A 15,945-nucleotide genomic window follows, 5' to 3' on the forward strand; every position below is an offset into this window, starting at 1 on the left:
TAAGAAGACCTTCAATAATATCCTCGAAGAAAAATTAAAACTACTATTAATTGGATACATTGTTAATATTATATACAAAGGGTCGGTTTCACCAACTCGATTAAGCCAAATCGGTGATTAACTGTCAACTATAAGTGGTCAATTCTATTAAACAGCAAATACAATTAGTCAGTTCCACGGCCAATTAAGTAATTGGCGTTCGTGAAACCAGCTCAAATAATTCTTCACGAAAAGATTCTTCACACATGCTTTTACAATATTTATGTAGTACAGTCTTTTAGTTTAACAGTCGTTTTTATGATATAATTAACATAATTCATTTTATATTTAAATAAAAAATTTATTGATCTATTATTTGATTAACCATTTCATTAGCTAAGTTTTATATTTATTTTAAATATGAAATCAAAAGATTATATAATATCGAATTTGGATACAATCAATGCATCATTATCGGATAAGATGATAAGCAATTAAGCTGCTGAAAACGATTTATCGAAATATTAACTATGTGATCGATGATATTCTTGAGGCTTCCACAAGTTTTCTTTCTATATGAAGATTATGCGTTTCGCGGGTTTTCTCCGTGTTCAGATCCATTCTTGAAATATCAATATTTCGTAAACCTTGCACTTCATCAAGGTGAGAAGCAGCCTGATACTGAACTGTTCCTCCGGTCATTCCTTTTTATATTACGCTACTTGTTGGAGTGGTGAGGGAAGGAAGAGAATTGTGGGTGGAAGGGGGAAGGGGGAAATTGGTCAGTCTTCAATAATCAGGAGAATGGTTTTCCATATTTTATTTATGTTGTAACCATTATCTCTCTATTTAGATTGTTAGGGTATTTTTATATCTCTATGGCTTCTCTATACTTTCTTGGAAAGTATAATGTAATGTTGGCTATTGTGGTCGTTTGATCAAACAGTATTATGTTCTGTTTCGATGTTGTGTTCTAATAATGCTGACTGCATGACGTGTTTTAGCCTGACATAAGGTACCATCAACTTTCTTAGAGACAAAAACATCTAGGAAGGGAGTTTTCTGTTTTCCTCTATAGTGAAGTGGATATTTTGATATTAATTGTTAAAGAAAATAAGGAATTTACGGAGAGCTCTGCCTTGTCTCTATATCACAAATGTGTCGTCTACATAACAAAACCAAACTTCTAGTTTTTTGAGTGTTTTTCTGAGGACTTCTTTCTCAAAATGCTTCATTCACAGACACAGATAGATATCTACATACCGAGTCACACCACCAACACAAAAACAATCTGCAATCAACTCACTTATACATAGAGCTTTCACCATCTCTGACAAAGAACATCTACAGACGGAACTCAATCACTTAAAACTAAACTTACAGATAAACGGACACGACAAAAAAGACATAATCAAAACAATCAATAAACATGCAAACAAGACAATGATCTCTGATACAACCAGACGAAAGGATCCTATCCATATATTCTCTCATATATCAAAGGAACAACAGATCGGATTGGCAGGATATTAAACAAACACAATATCCGACTACTATCTTTAAACTACCTATCTTTAAATTACCTAAAAAGATAGGACACGGATAAAAGAACACCAACGTGATGTCAGGCTAAAACACGTCACGCAATCAGCATTATCAGAACACAACATCGAAATAGGACATCAAATACTGTTTCACAAAACGATCACAATAGTCAACTTTACATCATAATTTTCAGAAAGAAAGTATAGAGAAGCCATAGAGATATAAAAATACCCTAACAATCTAAATAGAGATAATGGCTACAACATAACAAACAAATAAATATGGAAAATCATTCTCTCGATTATTGAAGACTAACCAATTTCCCTCCCCCATTCCTACCACCCACAATTCTTTTCTTCTCCCACCACTTCAACAAGTAGTATAAAAAGTAGTGTAATACAAAAGAAACAGCCCGAAGGAAACAGCTCAATATCAGGCTGCTTCTCACCATAATGAAGTGGACTGCAAGGTTCACAAAATGTTGGCATTCCAAGAATGGATCTAGACACGGAGGACACCCGTGAAACGCATAATCTTCATATGTGATCGATGATGTATTTATGCCTGATGTGAACGCAAGAATAAATCAGCGCCTGAATTTTGTTAATAAATTTCATACCACCATTTTTTAATCAATTTCAATTGATTAGGAGTGTTTTCGAATTAAAGAGAATCACTGCGATTAACTTAACCATGATTAACTTATCAAGTTACTGACTGTATTATTATATTAATGTGGATAATATTTTGTAGTTTGTTTGGGGCACACACATACATGCTTTATCCGTACGAATAAATTTATTTAGAATTAATACTATATTTATTGGAATATTTTATGATTTTATCATAAAAAATTGCTTTTGGAAAGCACATATCACTAGAAATACGATTTGTAGAAAAATTAAAGTTAGTGAGATATATATATATATAGAAATAGTTTTTATTTTAGACTCTTCGTAAAAAATTTATCCAAATACAAGTCAATAAATTTTTAGGAAAACATAATAAAATACATTTTTTTTATCAATTCATTTTTATTTCTCAACATGATCTCCTTTCAGCTCGATACACTTGATCCAACGATTTTCTAACTTTTTCAAGTCGTCCGAATAATATGATTTGTCCAACCCTTCAAAATAAGCCTTTGTTTCGGCGATGAGCTGCTCTCTAGTGGTGAATCTTTTTCCTCCGAACCATTTCTTCAGGTTTGGAAACAGGAAATAATCATAAGGGGCTAAATCTGGCGAATATGCTGGATGGGAAAGCAATTCGTAGCGGAATTCATTGAATTTGGCCATCGGTGCCGGGCATGTGTGAACCCGTGCATCGTCTTGATGGAAGAGCATTTTCTTCTTCGCTAAATGGGGACGTTTTGTCTTTAAAATATTGTTGAAACGGTCCAATAAGGTTGCGTAGTAATCGTCATTGTTTGTTTGCTCCGACGGAAGATAATCGATATGAATTATATGGCGTGCATCCCAAAAAACTGTGGCCATCACCTTTCCGACCGACTTCATGGTCTTCGCTTTTTTCGGAGCTGGTTCACTCGGTGAAGTCCATTGTTTTGACTGTTCCTTCGTCTCGGGTGTGAAATAATGGATGTCCCATGTTTCGTCCATAGTAATGAATCGACGCAGAAATTCATCTGGATTATGTTGAAATATTTCCAAACATTGTTTTGAAATCGTCACGGTCGCGCTTATGGTCCACAGTGAGCAAACGCGGCACCCATCTTGCCGATAGCTTTTTCATACCCAATCGTTCGTGCAAAATTGAAATCACTGTGCCATGTGATATGCCCTCAACAAGCTCGCGCACTTTCACTCGTCGATCAGTTAAAATAATATCGTGGACTTTATTGATGATTTCTGGCGTAGCAGCTTCAATTGGACGTCCCAAACGAGGTGCATCACATGTGGATGTACGACCACATTTAAATTCATTCAATATACAATCGCAAACGCTGATGCAGATGTGCTATGAACATTATTCAACTTGGCTTTGATTTCTTTCGGCGTTAAACCTTTCATATGTAGATGTTTGATCACTGCACGAAACTCGTTTTTTTCCATCAAAAAATACAAAAGTTGTTCGCTTTAATCATCTACAGAAATGAAATCACGCGATGAATTCCGTTCAAAATTTGACAGTAATCAGCTGAAAGATGCTACTTCTCAAAAAGTAATGTGACATGACACTGCGAATGCTCTCTGACAGATTTTTTAAGAACTTATTGGTTTGTCCTCGTACATTACGTTGCAATATTGGGACGTTTTGTTGCAATATAACAAAAAGCAAACATCTTAACATTGTTGGAATTTTGCAACAATAATTCAGCAACGTTCCGCAACCACCAATATTGCAACGCAATGCAATATTGTAATGTTTCTGCAATCTTTCTGTGCTGTATGGGAAACATTTGTTTTTAAAATGATGTATTCCTGACATAATTCTAAAACAATTTTCTCTTTGCCAAAATTCTATACGTAACGTAGTTTTTAAATTATAAACAAAAAGAGTGAGCGAATTACGAGTCGTGTACGGGAAATAGATAGGGACAGCGCAACTCACCGTCCGATTCGGGCGCTCAGTTCCCATTAGCTGTTTGCGACGCATGAAACAATGATACGCGTACGTATTTCCTCTCCCTTTTTCTCTCCTACCTTGTAGAGATATTTTCATATTGCAGTCGAGCTAGAAAGATAATTTCATGACCGTGAATTCTGAGATTCTCATAAATTCACACCAAACAACAATAAGTTTTTGTTTTTCACATCAATTGTATCACGATCACGTTTACACGAATTTTTGTCTTTCATATTAATTGTATCACTTATAACATTTCACGCACACTTGATCACAAACGAATTTATCAGTTCGTTATTATTAACTACCGATTAATTACTTAGCGACTGAGAATTAAATTCAAGAAAGAAATTGCATAGAGCAATTAGCAGAAGTTTCCTTTTATAAATTGTATTGCGTATCAATACGTTCACGGATTTATTCACGCATTTGATTAATTTTTACAAACGAATCTATTGGCTCACTACTATTAATTACTGTCAATTCGTGTAAACGTGATCGCGATACAATTGATGTAAAGAACAGAAACTTAGTTGTTTGGTGTGGTGATTTATGAGAATCTCAGAATTCACGGTCACGAAATTATCCTGCCTTTTTCCAGCTCGATTGCGATATGAAGACATCTCTACAAGATAGGAGAGAGGGGGGAGGAAGAGAGAGATGAAATACGTGTACGTGCACGTATCATCGTGTCACGCGTTTCACGCATCGCAAGCAGCTGATCGAAACTGAGCGCCGGTGTCAAATGGTGCGTTGTGACGCCCCTGCCTACCTTCCGTATGCGACCCGTAATTTGCTTACTATTTTTTGTTTATAATTCAAAAAGCTATGCATAGAATTTTGGTAAAGAAAAAATTATCTTAGAATTATGTCAGAAATATGTAATTTTAAGGACAAACATGTTTCTGCATGTTTGTTTTGAGACACCCTGTATAGTATGCAGGAAGGCGAAAATATAAATCATTTGTAATACGCCTCTAAATCTGAATCTGTAGTGAATAGTCACATAATTACCCAGTGGCATACTTGGCACTGGATATTCTGCAGTAGAGTCCAACTAAAAAAGGAAGAATATTTGAGCATTATATAATTAAAATACTGTTATTTGCACGTTAATTTCAATTTTCTAATACTATATTCATTGAATTTATTAAAGCAAGGTTAATTGGATCATACAATAAAGATTAGATAGGTTAGGGATCTCACATTTCATTCACTGATTGACTAGTGGCACTGATATCAATGATTACCCATTGATTCATATTTAGAGAGCACATAGCTCATCCATATGATATCTTAGAGATATTGTGAGATGACAAAACATCAGGTGTGATGTTATTCAAATATCCAAATGTGTCCACCTTTTATCACATCTCAATATATTCTAAAATCAATATTATATTACACTTGAAATATGATAAAAGGCGTTTGAAATATGATTTGGATATTGTAATTAGTGACGTATCACAATAACGCAATTTTTTTTCGAAATATCGCTAGGATATTGTACATAACTGTGCTATGTAGCATATAACAGAAATCCTGAACGTGTCCTGTGAATATGTCTCCAGAGATGCGTCCTTGCACAATTATTTAATTTGTACACTTCCGACGTTCAATTTTTTAATTTTTTAGATTTCAATTTTTAAAAATTTATCGTTTAACTATAATTAACAACATTGAAAATGGCTTCTCCGTACAGTCAGAAACTTATAGCAACATTGTTACAACATTTCAACGTTGCATATTGCAGTACAATGTTACAAAGACTTGTGAAGACTTCTTTTTGTAATATTACTTCAGCAATGTTGCAGCAATATTTTAAAAATATTTCCAGCAAGAGAGACACAAACTGACACAAGAGTCATCCTATTCTTATTCAATAATCAGTAAGAAATAAAGACAGAATGACTCTTGTATCGATTTGTGCCTCTGCTAGAAAGCTCGCTTTGAGTTAAGACTTGTACATATCGATTTATGTATAATCCAATAAAGTAAGGACCTGGATATAATGGAAGAATAGGAATTAATCATCACGTTTACACAACACACTTAATTTAATAACATCTGTAGTTACAAAACTAACCATAACTATATTTCTCTGAAAAATGGAATGACTGGTTAGTTTTTACCTATGAATGTTATTAAACCCGATTAATGTCCATTTTCACCGATATAGATTAATTTTAATCTCAGTTTCATTTATCTTCATATTTTTCTGATTCTAAGGATTAAAAAAAAATGAAGAATAAATTGAACTTGTTGTAGATTAAAGTTAATTTACATTAGTGGAAACAATCATAAGGTATAAATATAATCAATGTCTTTAATTTATAAGAATTATGCCAATAGTTTATAGACATAAAATAATTAGAAATAAGGATTAAATATAACGCACAATGGACACAATAATAACAAGATATAAGACATATAAAATATTGTATAAAGATATAATTATTTATAAAGCATATTTTATTTAATATTATTATTATATATTACATTTAACACCTATTTTTAATTTTTTTATATTTAAAGTTATACAGTACAAAATCTTATAACAAAATATTGCAGTAACGTTGTAATATCACAGCAATATTAATCTTTTATTATAATTTTTTAGCAATAATGCTGCAAGTTTTTCTCCACTGTGCACAAAACCTAATATTGTATATATATATATATATAATGTTGTAATATTGCAACATTACATATCAATATTTTTTAAATGGACATTTTAACGTTGTTGCAATGTTGCCGAAATATTGCAGTAATATTTCGCAACATTTTTGCAATCTTGCAATGAAATATTTTGGCAATTTTACTGCAATGTTTCTGTGCTGTTCGAAATGTTTGTTTCTTTAATTAAAAACATATCAATTTTATATGATTTAATAATAAATGCTTAAATCATTTATTTACATTTAATTTGAATGCAACGAACAATCAGCAATCGACGGCTCTCAGTCCCTTTTGTCTACAAATTATTTTAATATGAATTTTCTAAAAGCTCGTGATTAATTCAACTACAATTGAATAAAACTATGTAACGAACAATATAACATGTTTATATTAGTATAATTCTACTACAACTATTAAATCTAATTCAGGCTCTTGAGTAGTAACTTCAGCTATATTGAATCATAACCAAAAGGTAGTATAAAAGAAGGGCAAAGAGCCAATGACATATATAAAAAAAAATTATAATTTAGATAAGCAAACTTAATACAAAACAATTAAAATACAATAAAATAAAATAAACGTTTCAACTCCAATTGAGTCATTTTCAATGCTATCATACAATAATATAAATGTCGTTCTAAATTAAAAATTCGTACATAATCTTACAATATTCTTACAATTCCTTAACAAAAAATTCTTTCTTCTTTCTGTGTAATACGCTATGAGTCATTTTTATCAAGAATTAACAAAGTCATAAGAAAGTTCTGGAAAAGTAACCGTAAACAAGAAGAATTAATATTAATCACATAAAAATTAAAAATATGATGATATACCTTAGTAAATCTGTTAAGAGTCCAATAATACACAACGAGAAAAAAATGTAAAATGTAGTCCATTTCGGGTACAATAAAAAAGTCTTTTTAATTTAATAGGTTATTATAAGCAAATTCGCAAAGGTAACGAGCTTCTGACTTAAACGATGTCACAAAACGAAATGTCAAACAGAAAAACATTATCGAGAACGGAAAACGGAAAAATAGGAGGAAAAGGATAGAAGATGTTAGAAAGGAGAAAGAGAATGTACAGGGTCCGGCAAAATGATCTCCCACATTTTAATCTTTAATAAAAACGCCATTGTAAATGCTATTTAGATTTTATTTTGATTAACTGAAAATTTATGCTATGCCATTTGTTTTTATTGAGTTTTGAAAATTACAGAGTCCAAGTGGCGACTATTTTTTTCGATACACATTCGAAGCTGATTTCTAAAAGTTTCCACCACTCGAGCAATAATTTGAGGCTATATTCCTGTAATTTCTTGGCGTATTGCTGCTTTCAATTCGTCAATGGTTCGGGAGTGGTGTTGAAAAACCTTCGCTTTCAGGTAGCCCCAAAGAAAAAAGTCGCATGGGGCAAGATCGGGTGAACGCGCAGGCCACCCAACGTCTCCACGTAACGAGATTATGCGTCCTGGAAACATTTCCCTTAAAACGTCCTTAAACGCCCGTCCAATTCATGACGACAACTGAAATGGCAAGGCGCGAGCTACCAACCGACTACGCTAAGCTCCCCCTCTCTTCAGTGGTTCGGGGACAGTGGCGGTGCAAAATGTGGGAGATCATTTTGCCGGACCCTGTATAATGCCAGAATACAAATCCGGCAAAGACTCCGTGTCATTTTGTCTATTAATCCCATGCTTCTGTTTTTTAATATGGACCATTTTTGATATCTTTGGTTGTATGAAGGCTCTATATCTAATATTTCCACTTTATCCCATTTAAAATTATGATTCTCCACTATACGATGGTTGGAAATCACTGATGGAGATTTTGAACTTATATTGATTCACTAACATACCTATAGATTTGGCATCTGATAGTGTGGTTGTGAGGTGGGATGCTATATCTAAGAAAACTAAGATTCCTTTGGACGAGTTTCTGATAGCCTTTCGTATGGTTCTGAATTCGACAGTTTTCATTTTTAATAAAAAAATATATAAACAGATTTTTAGGACCCCCATGGGTTTACCTTTGTCACCGGTTGTTGCAAGTATTGTTATGTATGCAGGATTTTGAAAAGATGGCTATTGGAATGCTGCCTTGTCGTCTGTTGTTTTACTACCGATACGTCGATGATATTATCTTAGCCGCTCCTTCTGAAAGTATTTATGATATTTTGGATGTTTTTAATTCATTACATACTAGATTACAGTTCACCATGGAGATAGGTGATGGAAAAATAAGTTTCTTAGATACGATGTTAATTATCGATGAACGGAATCTCATTTTTGATGTATACCGTAAAGCAACCTTTTCCGGCAGATTTCTTAATTTCCATTCACACCACCCACTTTGTCATAAAAGAAGTGTGATTTATGGTGTCGTGGATAAGATTTTTTGTTTGTGTCATCCGAAATTCCAACAAAATAATTTGATTGACGCTATTAAGATTTTTTTACAGAATATCCGTTAAGTTTTATTTTTTCGACTATTCATAATAGAATAAAATATCACATTAATAAATTTAATAATTTAAATAAGAATAAAGATGACACTGGGAGGAGGTTCTTTATGTTAATACGATTCCATATGTTAATACGATATCCGAAAGATTTATACCTATTGTTAATATGTGTAATTGTAAATTGGCTTTTACTATTCCTAACACATTGAGAAGTTTTATAAGGAGAGGAAAGGATGATTTGGAACACGTTCAGAATCAAAATGTGGTTTATAGAATATCCTGTGGGGATTGTGATGCCAGTTACGTTGGCCAAACTAAAAGACAATTAAAGACCAGATTGCATGAACATGTTTCTGATATCAATATAAGTTCAAAATCTCCATCAGTGATTTCCAACCATCGTATGGTGGAGAATCATAATTTTAAATGAGATAAAGTGGAAATATTAGATATAGAGCCTTCATACAACAAAAGGTTGATATCAGAAATGGTCCATATTAAAAAACAGAAGCATGGGATTAATTGACAAAATGACACGGAGTCTTTGCCGGATTTGTATTCTGACATTATACATTCTCTTTCTCCTTTCTAACATCTTCTATCCTTTTCCTCCTATTTTTCCGTTTTCCGTTCTCGATAATGTTTTTCTGTTTGACATTTCGTTTTGTGACATCGTTTAAGTCAGAAGCTCGTTACCTTTGCGAATTTGCTTATAATAACCTATTAAATTAAAAAGACTTTTTTATTGTACCCGAAATGGACTACATTTTACATTTTTTTCTCGTTGTGTATTATTGGACTCTTAACAGATTTACTAAGGTATATCATCATATTTTTAATTTTTATGTGATTAATATTAATTCTTCTTGTTTACGGTTACTTTTCCAGAACTTTCTTATGACTTTGTTAATTCTTGATAAAAATGACTCATAGCGTATTACACAAAAAGAAGAAAGAATTTTTTGTTAAGGAATTGTAAGAATATTGTAAGATTATGTACGAATTTTTAATTTAGAACGACATTTATATTATTGTATGATAGCATTGAAAATGACTCAATTGGAGTTGAAACGTTTATTTTATTTTATTGTATTTTAATTGTTTTGTATTAAGTTTGCTTATCTAAATTATAATTTTTTTTTATATACGTCATTGGCTCTTTGCCCTTCTTTTATACTACCTTTTGCTTATTAGTACAGAGCCTTTTTCATTACTTTTAATTGAATCATAACGTCAAAAGCAAGAAATGATTATTTTTTTGTATACTATTTGTAAGTAAATAAAAAGAATTTGGATCAAACGAAATGATAAGATTACTTTAAAATACTTATAAAAATGGACGAAAGCTCTCCTTATCTCCCCTGATAGTCAGTAAAGAGTCGAAAAAGACTCAGTGAAATGAAAATAGATTAATAGACATGCACATTGAGTAAAAACTAGTAAACGTATTAGGTTGGTGTATATGAAATGTCGGATTTTTAAGTGAATATATAAAATATCTTTGCATATCTGCATATCTTTTTTCAAAAGCTGTTTATTTAATCAAAATATGCTCCATTTGTTTCAATACACTTTTCCCAATGAGATTTTAATGCATAAATGCCTGTCTTAAAGAAATTCTGATCTTTAGAATCAATAAACTCTGGATATGGAATTTTTCAGTCTTCATTTTCTGTCTTCATTTTCATACTGTTTAGCCCGTAAAAACTGTTCTAAGTGTTTAAAAAAATGAAAGTCGATTGGCGAAAAATCCAGTGAATAAGCTGGGTGCTGCAAAATTTCATATTTTAATTCATTTAATTTCGCAATTGTTTTGTACGACGTATGCGGCCGAGCATTGTCGTGGAGAAGTATTGGGCCATGCCGATTAACAAGTGATGGGCGTATAATTTTCAATTTTTCATGCATTTCATCAATGTACTGGCAGTACTTTTCTGTAATTGTCTCCCCAGTTCGAAGAAATGAGTAATGAATTCCAGTCACATTCCACCAAACTGTTATTAAAATTTTCCGTGGATGAAGTGATAGCCTTGGAGTATGAGCATAAGCCTCATTCCTATCAAGCCACCGAGCACATCTTTTCCTATTGTCGTAAAGAACCCATTTTTCATCACAAGCAATAATCCGATCGAAAAATGGCTGTCGATGAAATCGGGTTAGTAATGATGAGCATACGTTCAATCGATTCAGCTTATTTCGCTCGGTTAGTTCGTGTGGTACCCATTTATCCATTTTTTTCATCTTGCCAATTTCAGAAAGATGTCGCAATATCGTTGTATGGTCAACTTTCATACTGGTAGCAAGTTGTAGATACAGTTGGATTCGTTTCCACCAATGCTTTCAGAGCATCATTTTTCACAGACGTTTTGGGTCTTCCACGCGGTTCATTTTGTAGGGAAAAATCACCAGACCGAAATTTTTCAAACCAACGCTGCACTTTTCGATCGTTAACAGTATTCTCCCCAAATCTCCCGCCTGGTTTATATTGCGTGTAGCTTTTGCAACATTATTACCAAGTTTATATTCATATAAAAAAATTACATGAATATTGGTTGAATTCATATCCTTACGAAATTCAAAACAAATAACAAAAGGAGAAAATCTTTTGAGAAAATCTTCTTTGTTGACTCTGGCAATGGACAATATATATATATATATATATAAACGAGATTATGCCAAAAATAAAAGCATAACGAAAACAGGAAGACAAATGTTCATATGTAAAGAAAATTCGACATTTCATATGCACCAACCTAATATTTTACGTGCTTTTTACGACTATTTATTGACTGTTAAGAGAGATAAGAATAGTTTTCGTCCATTTTTACAAGTGTTTTAAAGCGATCTCATCATTTCATTTCATCCAAATTCTCCTAAATTTATTTACAAATGGCAAGAAAGATCAACGTGTCGAAAGATCACTTATATCAGATCACTTAGATCACATATTTCTCCCTTATGACATCACGATTTAATATGGCTGGAGTGAATACTCAGAAAAATTCCTTAAATCTAAAACGTTCCGACTTTTACTTAGTTTAGACTTTTACTCTTTTTCAGTTATTTTAATCTGTTATTCTATTATATTAATATACCATATATTGATTAATTGTTAAACTTTGATAAGAAACGCATATATTGACTTTATTAGATTCGCATTTTTGAACTTATTCGTTTATTGAGACCATGTGTGAAACCGAATTTTCGAAACATGTCGTAGAATATAAAATTATTTTAAATTTAACGACTCTTTCAATTTAATAAAATAACATTCTTGGATAGTGTAGACAGCGAAGCATCTTCCTTCTTGCTGCGCGCCGCCGTTTTGGAATAAGGTGTAATGGGCCTAAGAATTCGCGCGTCACCGCGCATTGACTTAAACGTTTTATCATTTAATTCGAAAACTATAGTGAATATCTCAAAATGTATAAGACTTTTTTGTTTCCCTTGACCTCTAATGCGACTCCTATCCCATTTCTGAGACACTCTATATATATATATATATATATATATATATATATATATATATATATATATCTTCTTATACCAATATAGATTAACTTTAATCGGTTTAATTTATGTTTTATTTTATTGCTATAATTCTATGAATTAGAAAAAGATAAAGAGGAAATTAAACAAAGATTAAAATTAATCATACATTAATAGAAAAGAACAATAATGAGATATAGATGACGATTATCCAAGAACCATATTAGAACATAAAAATTATAATAATATTATAAGGACATCATCATGATCTTATTTGTCATTTGTAAGTTCATTTTTAAGTATCATGATGATATCTTATGATATTATTATGACTTAATTATGATTTTACTTTCTACCTAAGTTTTTCTTTGTCTCGAGAAAATAATGAATAAATATCAATGATAAATATTTATCATATTGTTTTTGCATCCTCCGCATCAGATTGCTGCAAGTAGCTGTGCTGGACCAAAACGAGAATTTCACGGACTCGGACATCCACTTGATCTTCAGTATGCTAACCGGCAGTGCGACCGGTTATAAAACTCTGTTCAACTTCTTACTCGATCACTGGTACACTGTAAAAGAACAATTCGAGAACAAGACCTTCCTCTGGGACGGCATCGTCAATTTTGCCACGTCGTCGTTCAACACGCAGGAAGGTTACGATAAGGTGAGCAAGCTGTACATGGATCATCAGGACGAATTTGAATCAGCGGATGCCATCATCAAGAAAGCGCTTAAGATCATTAATCAGGAGACTAAATGGAACGAGGAGAACGTGCCTGTGATCGATAATTGGCTCATAAAAAATCTATCTAAAGAAGACCTAGAAGCGATCGCGGCTTCGACATCTCCGTCTTCTATTCTTTCCACAACGAACGTGCCGACAACGATCAAACAGCTAGATACGGAAATCCGATTCCACGGATGAATAAACGGACTCGAGTCCGGTGTTATGGCATTCCTGATCCGTAGAATATAATCTATATCTTCTCAGTTGCTTCGAAGTATCAGATTTCTTTTCTCAACAATAATTATAGTGGAATGTTTTCTTGCTTGACAAATATAGATAGAGAGATAGCGTCGTACAGTAACTTCGCTCCCTTATATATAATTTTTATTAAAATTTTTGATGTTATAGCAATAATCCTTAAATCAAACATGCTGCAAGAGTTTAGAAAAATCAAATGATTAAAAGACGTGAGACATAACAGCATGATTAAAATGCGACAAATGTAACAATTTTTCCATCCCCTCTCTATCCTTCTATAGATACAGTAACTTAAAAAAGCAGATTTCGAAAAAATAATGTATTATATATTTAAATTTTTATTTTTGTAAAACAAATAAAAATCGACATCACTCTCGTGACACATTTATTTTCCAGATGAATGAAATGTTTCTCAGGAAAAAAAATGTATAAAAATCGCTCATAATTAAGACGTAATTTAAGTTAAGATTTATATATTATACATATAATGTGAAGTTTATCTCTCTCGCGATGAATAAAATTAATATTATATAATGTTAGGACTTTGTTAACGTACAATATATATCTTATTTATTTAATCAGCAGTTATGTATATTTAATATATGTTAGGAAAAACACTTTGTAGTCATAAATTTATATAAATCTATAACAATGAGAATACAATGCATACATATAAATATTATTAGTATCACACAGTCGCATTTCCATAATTTGAAAACAAAAATATGTGTATAGAAAGCCACAAGATTTATATTTTATATGATTATACAAAGGAGAAACTCATTCACATTAAATTCAATATCACATTAGAATGATTAAATTTATGTCTTATTGATTTATTAATATATTAATTTATTATAAATAATAAAGGGTTAGTGAGCCAAACTGGTTATTCGTGCTTATATTATTTAATATGCAAAATAAAAATTATTAAGTATAAACATACGTTTCGACCCTTTACATTGGGTCATCCTCAGTGCACAATTTATAACGTACAAAAATTAAAAATAAAAATAATCGTCAAAAACATTTACTTATTATATAACAAAGATTTTATATAAACAATAACATGTAATATTGGTTTTTGATTATTATTTTTTACTTTTTGTACGTTATAAATTGTACACTGGGGATGACCCAATGTAAAGGGTCAAAACGTGTGTTTATACTTAAATAATTTTTATTTTGCACATTAAATAATATTATAAGCACGAATAACTAGTTTGGCTCACTAGTCCTTTATTATTTATATCGAATTTTTAGATTCAAAGAGCCAATTTTTGTATCTTAATTAATATATTAACTTAAATTTTGCATGGTTCTTCATTTAAATACGATTAAGACCCGATTGCACCAACGTTACTTTGATTTTAAGTGAGGCTCAAAATTCTCTGTCTCTTTTTCGCTTTAAAACGAGAAAGAGAGTTTTTAGTTCACTTAAAGTCAAAGTAACGTTGGTGCAACCGAGTCTAAGGTACGTATTAATAGTGGAGTCATATAATCGAAAATTTTCGCGAATAAGAAAATTTTTTGTAATGGCAATTTTATTTTTTTAATTGGTTCTAATCATCAAAATGAGTTTAAAGGTGAGTTTGTTGCACGATTCGTTGACCGGAAGGCCTTTGTTTTTTAATGTTTATGCAAAATTTTTTGGTTTTTTCCTGTTTTTGGTTCAATTTTTTTTTTTTCGTTAAATACATATTTTGACGTATGTTTAAAGAGCATTAATGGATTTTATAAATAATTGAAATTTACATTAAAAACAATTTTTTGTCCAAAAAAAAACCAAAAATGGGAAAATTTTTCAAAAAAAAATCGAAAAAAATGTTTTTTTTTCAATTTTCGAAAAACTTTTTATGACGTCCTTAAAGTACACAAAATTCCGGATTAAAAAAAAAAAGTTTATTCTATGACCTTTTGCCCAAAATAGACAAGCAAATTTTTACAATGCAATTTCTGGCCGCTTTTTTCAAAATTTTTTAACCTTTTTTAAGCTTTGGCACACATTTTTGTGACCATAAAAGCTATATTTTCTCGCATTGTCATTAATATATTGGGTCATCTAAAAAGTATCCGCGGTTTTTTGTCACTAGATGTGTGTTGATGGTCATATATCTAGTGACAAAGTACCGCGGATACTTTTTAGATGACCCAATATATGCATTTAAACCCAAGTTACAAAGGAAAAGCCAAAAATCACTAATAATGGCAGT

At 31.7% G+C, this 15,945-nt stretch overlaps 1 protein-coding gene across 4 annotated transcripts in view; it reads left to right on the plus strand.

The window, feature by feature from the left end:
• Positions 1 to 14,552, plus strand: part of LOC105147674 (aminopeptidase N) — a 33,576-nt gene extending 19,024 nt beyond the window's left edge. For all 4 annotated transcript variants that reach the window (XM_087412302.1, XM_087412303.1, XM_011058846.2 and 1 more), the window contains one exon: positions 13,183 to 14,552. In XM_087412302.1, coding sequence (XP_087268428.1) covers positions 13,183 to 13,672 — 490 coding nt within the window. In that variant the 3' untranslated portion in view covers positions 13,673 to 14,552. The remainder of the gene's footprint in view (positions 1 to 13,182) is intronic.
• Positions 14,553 to 15,945: the final 1,393 nt, after the last annotated feature.

Source organism: Acromyrmex echinatior, chromosome 13, assembly GCF_024713525.1.
Source record: "Acromyrmex echinatior isolate Ae372 chromosome 13, ASM2471352v2, whole genome shotgun sequence".
Classification (NCBI taxonomy): Eukaryota; Metazoa; Arthropoda; class Insecta; order Hymenoptera; family Formicidae; genus Acromyrmex; species Acromyrmex echinatior.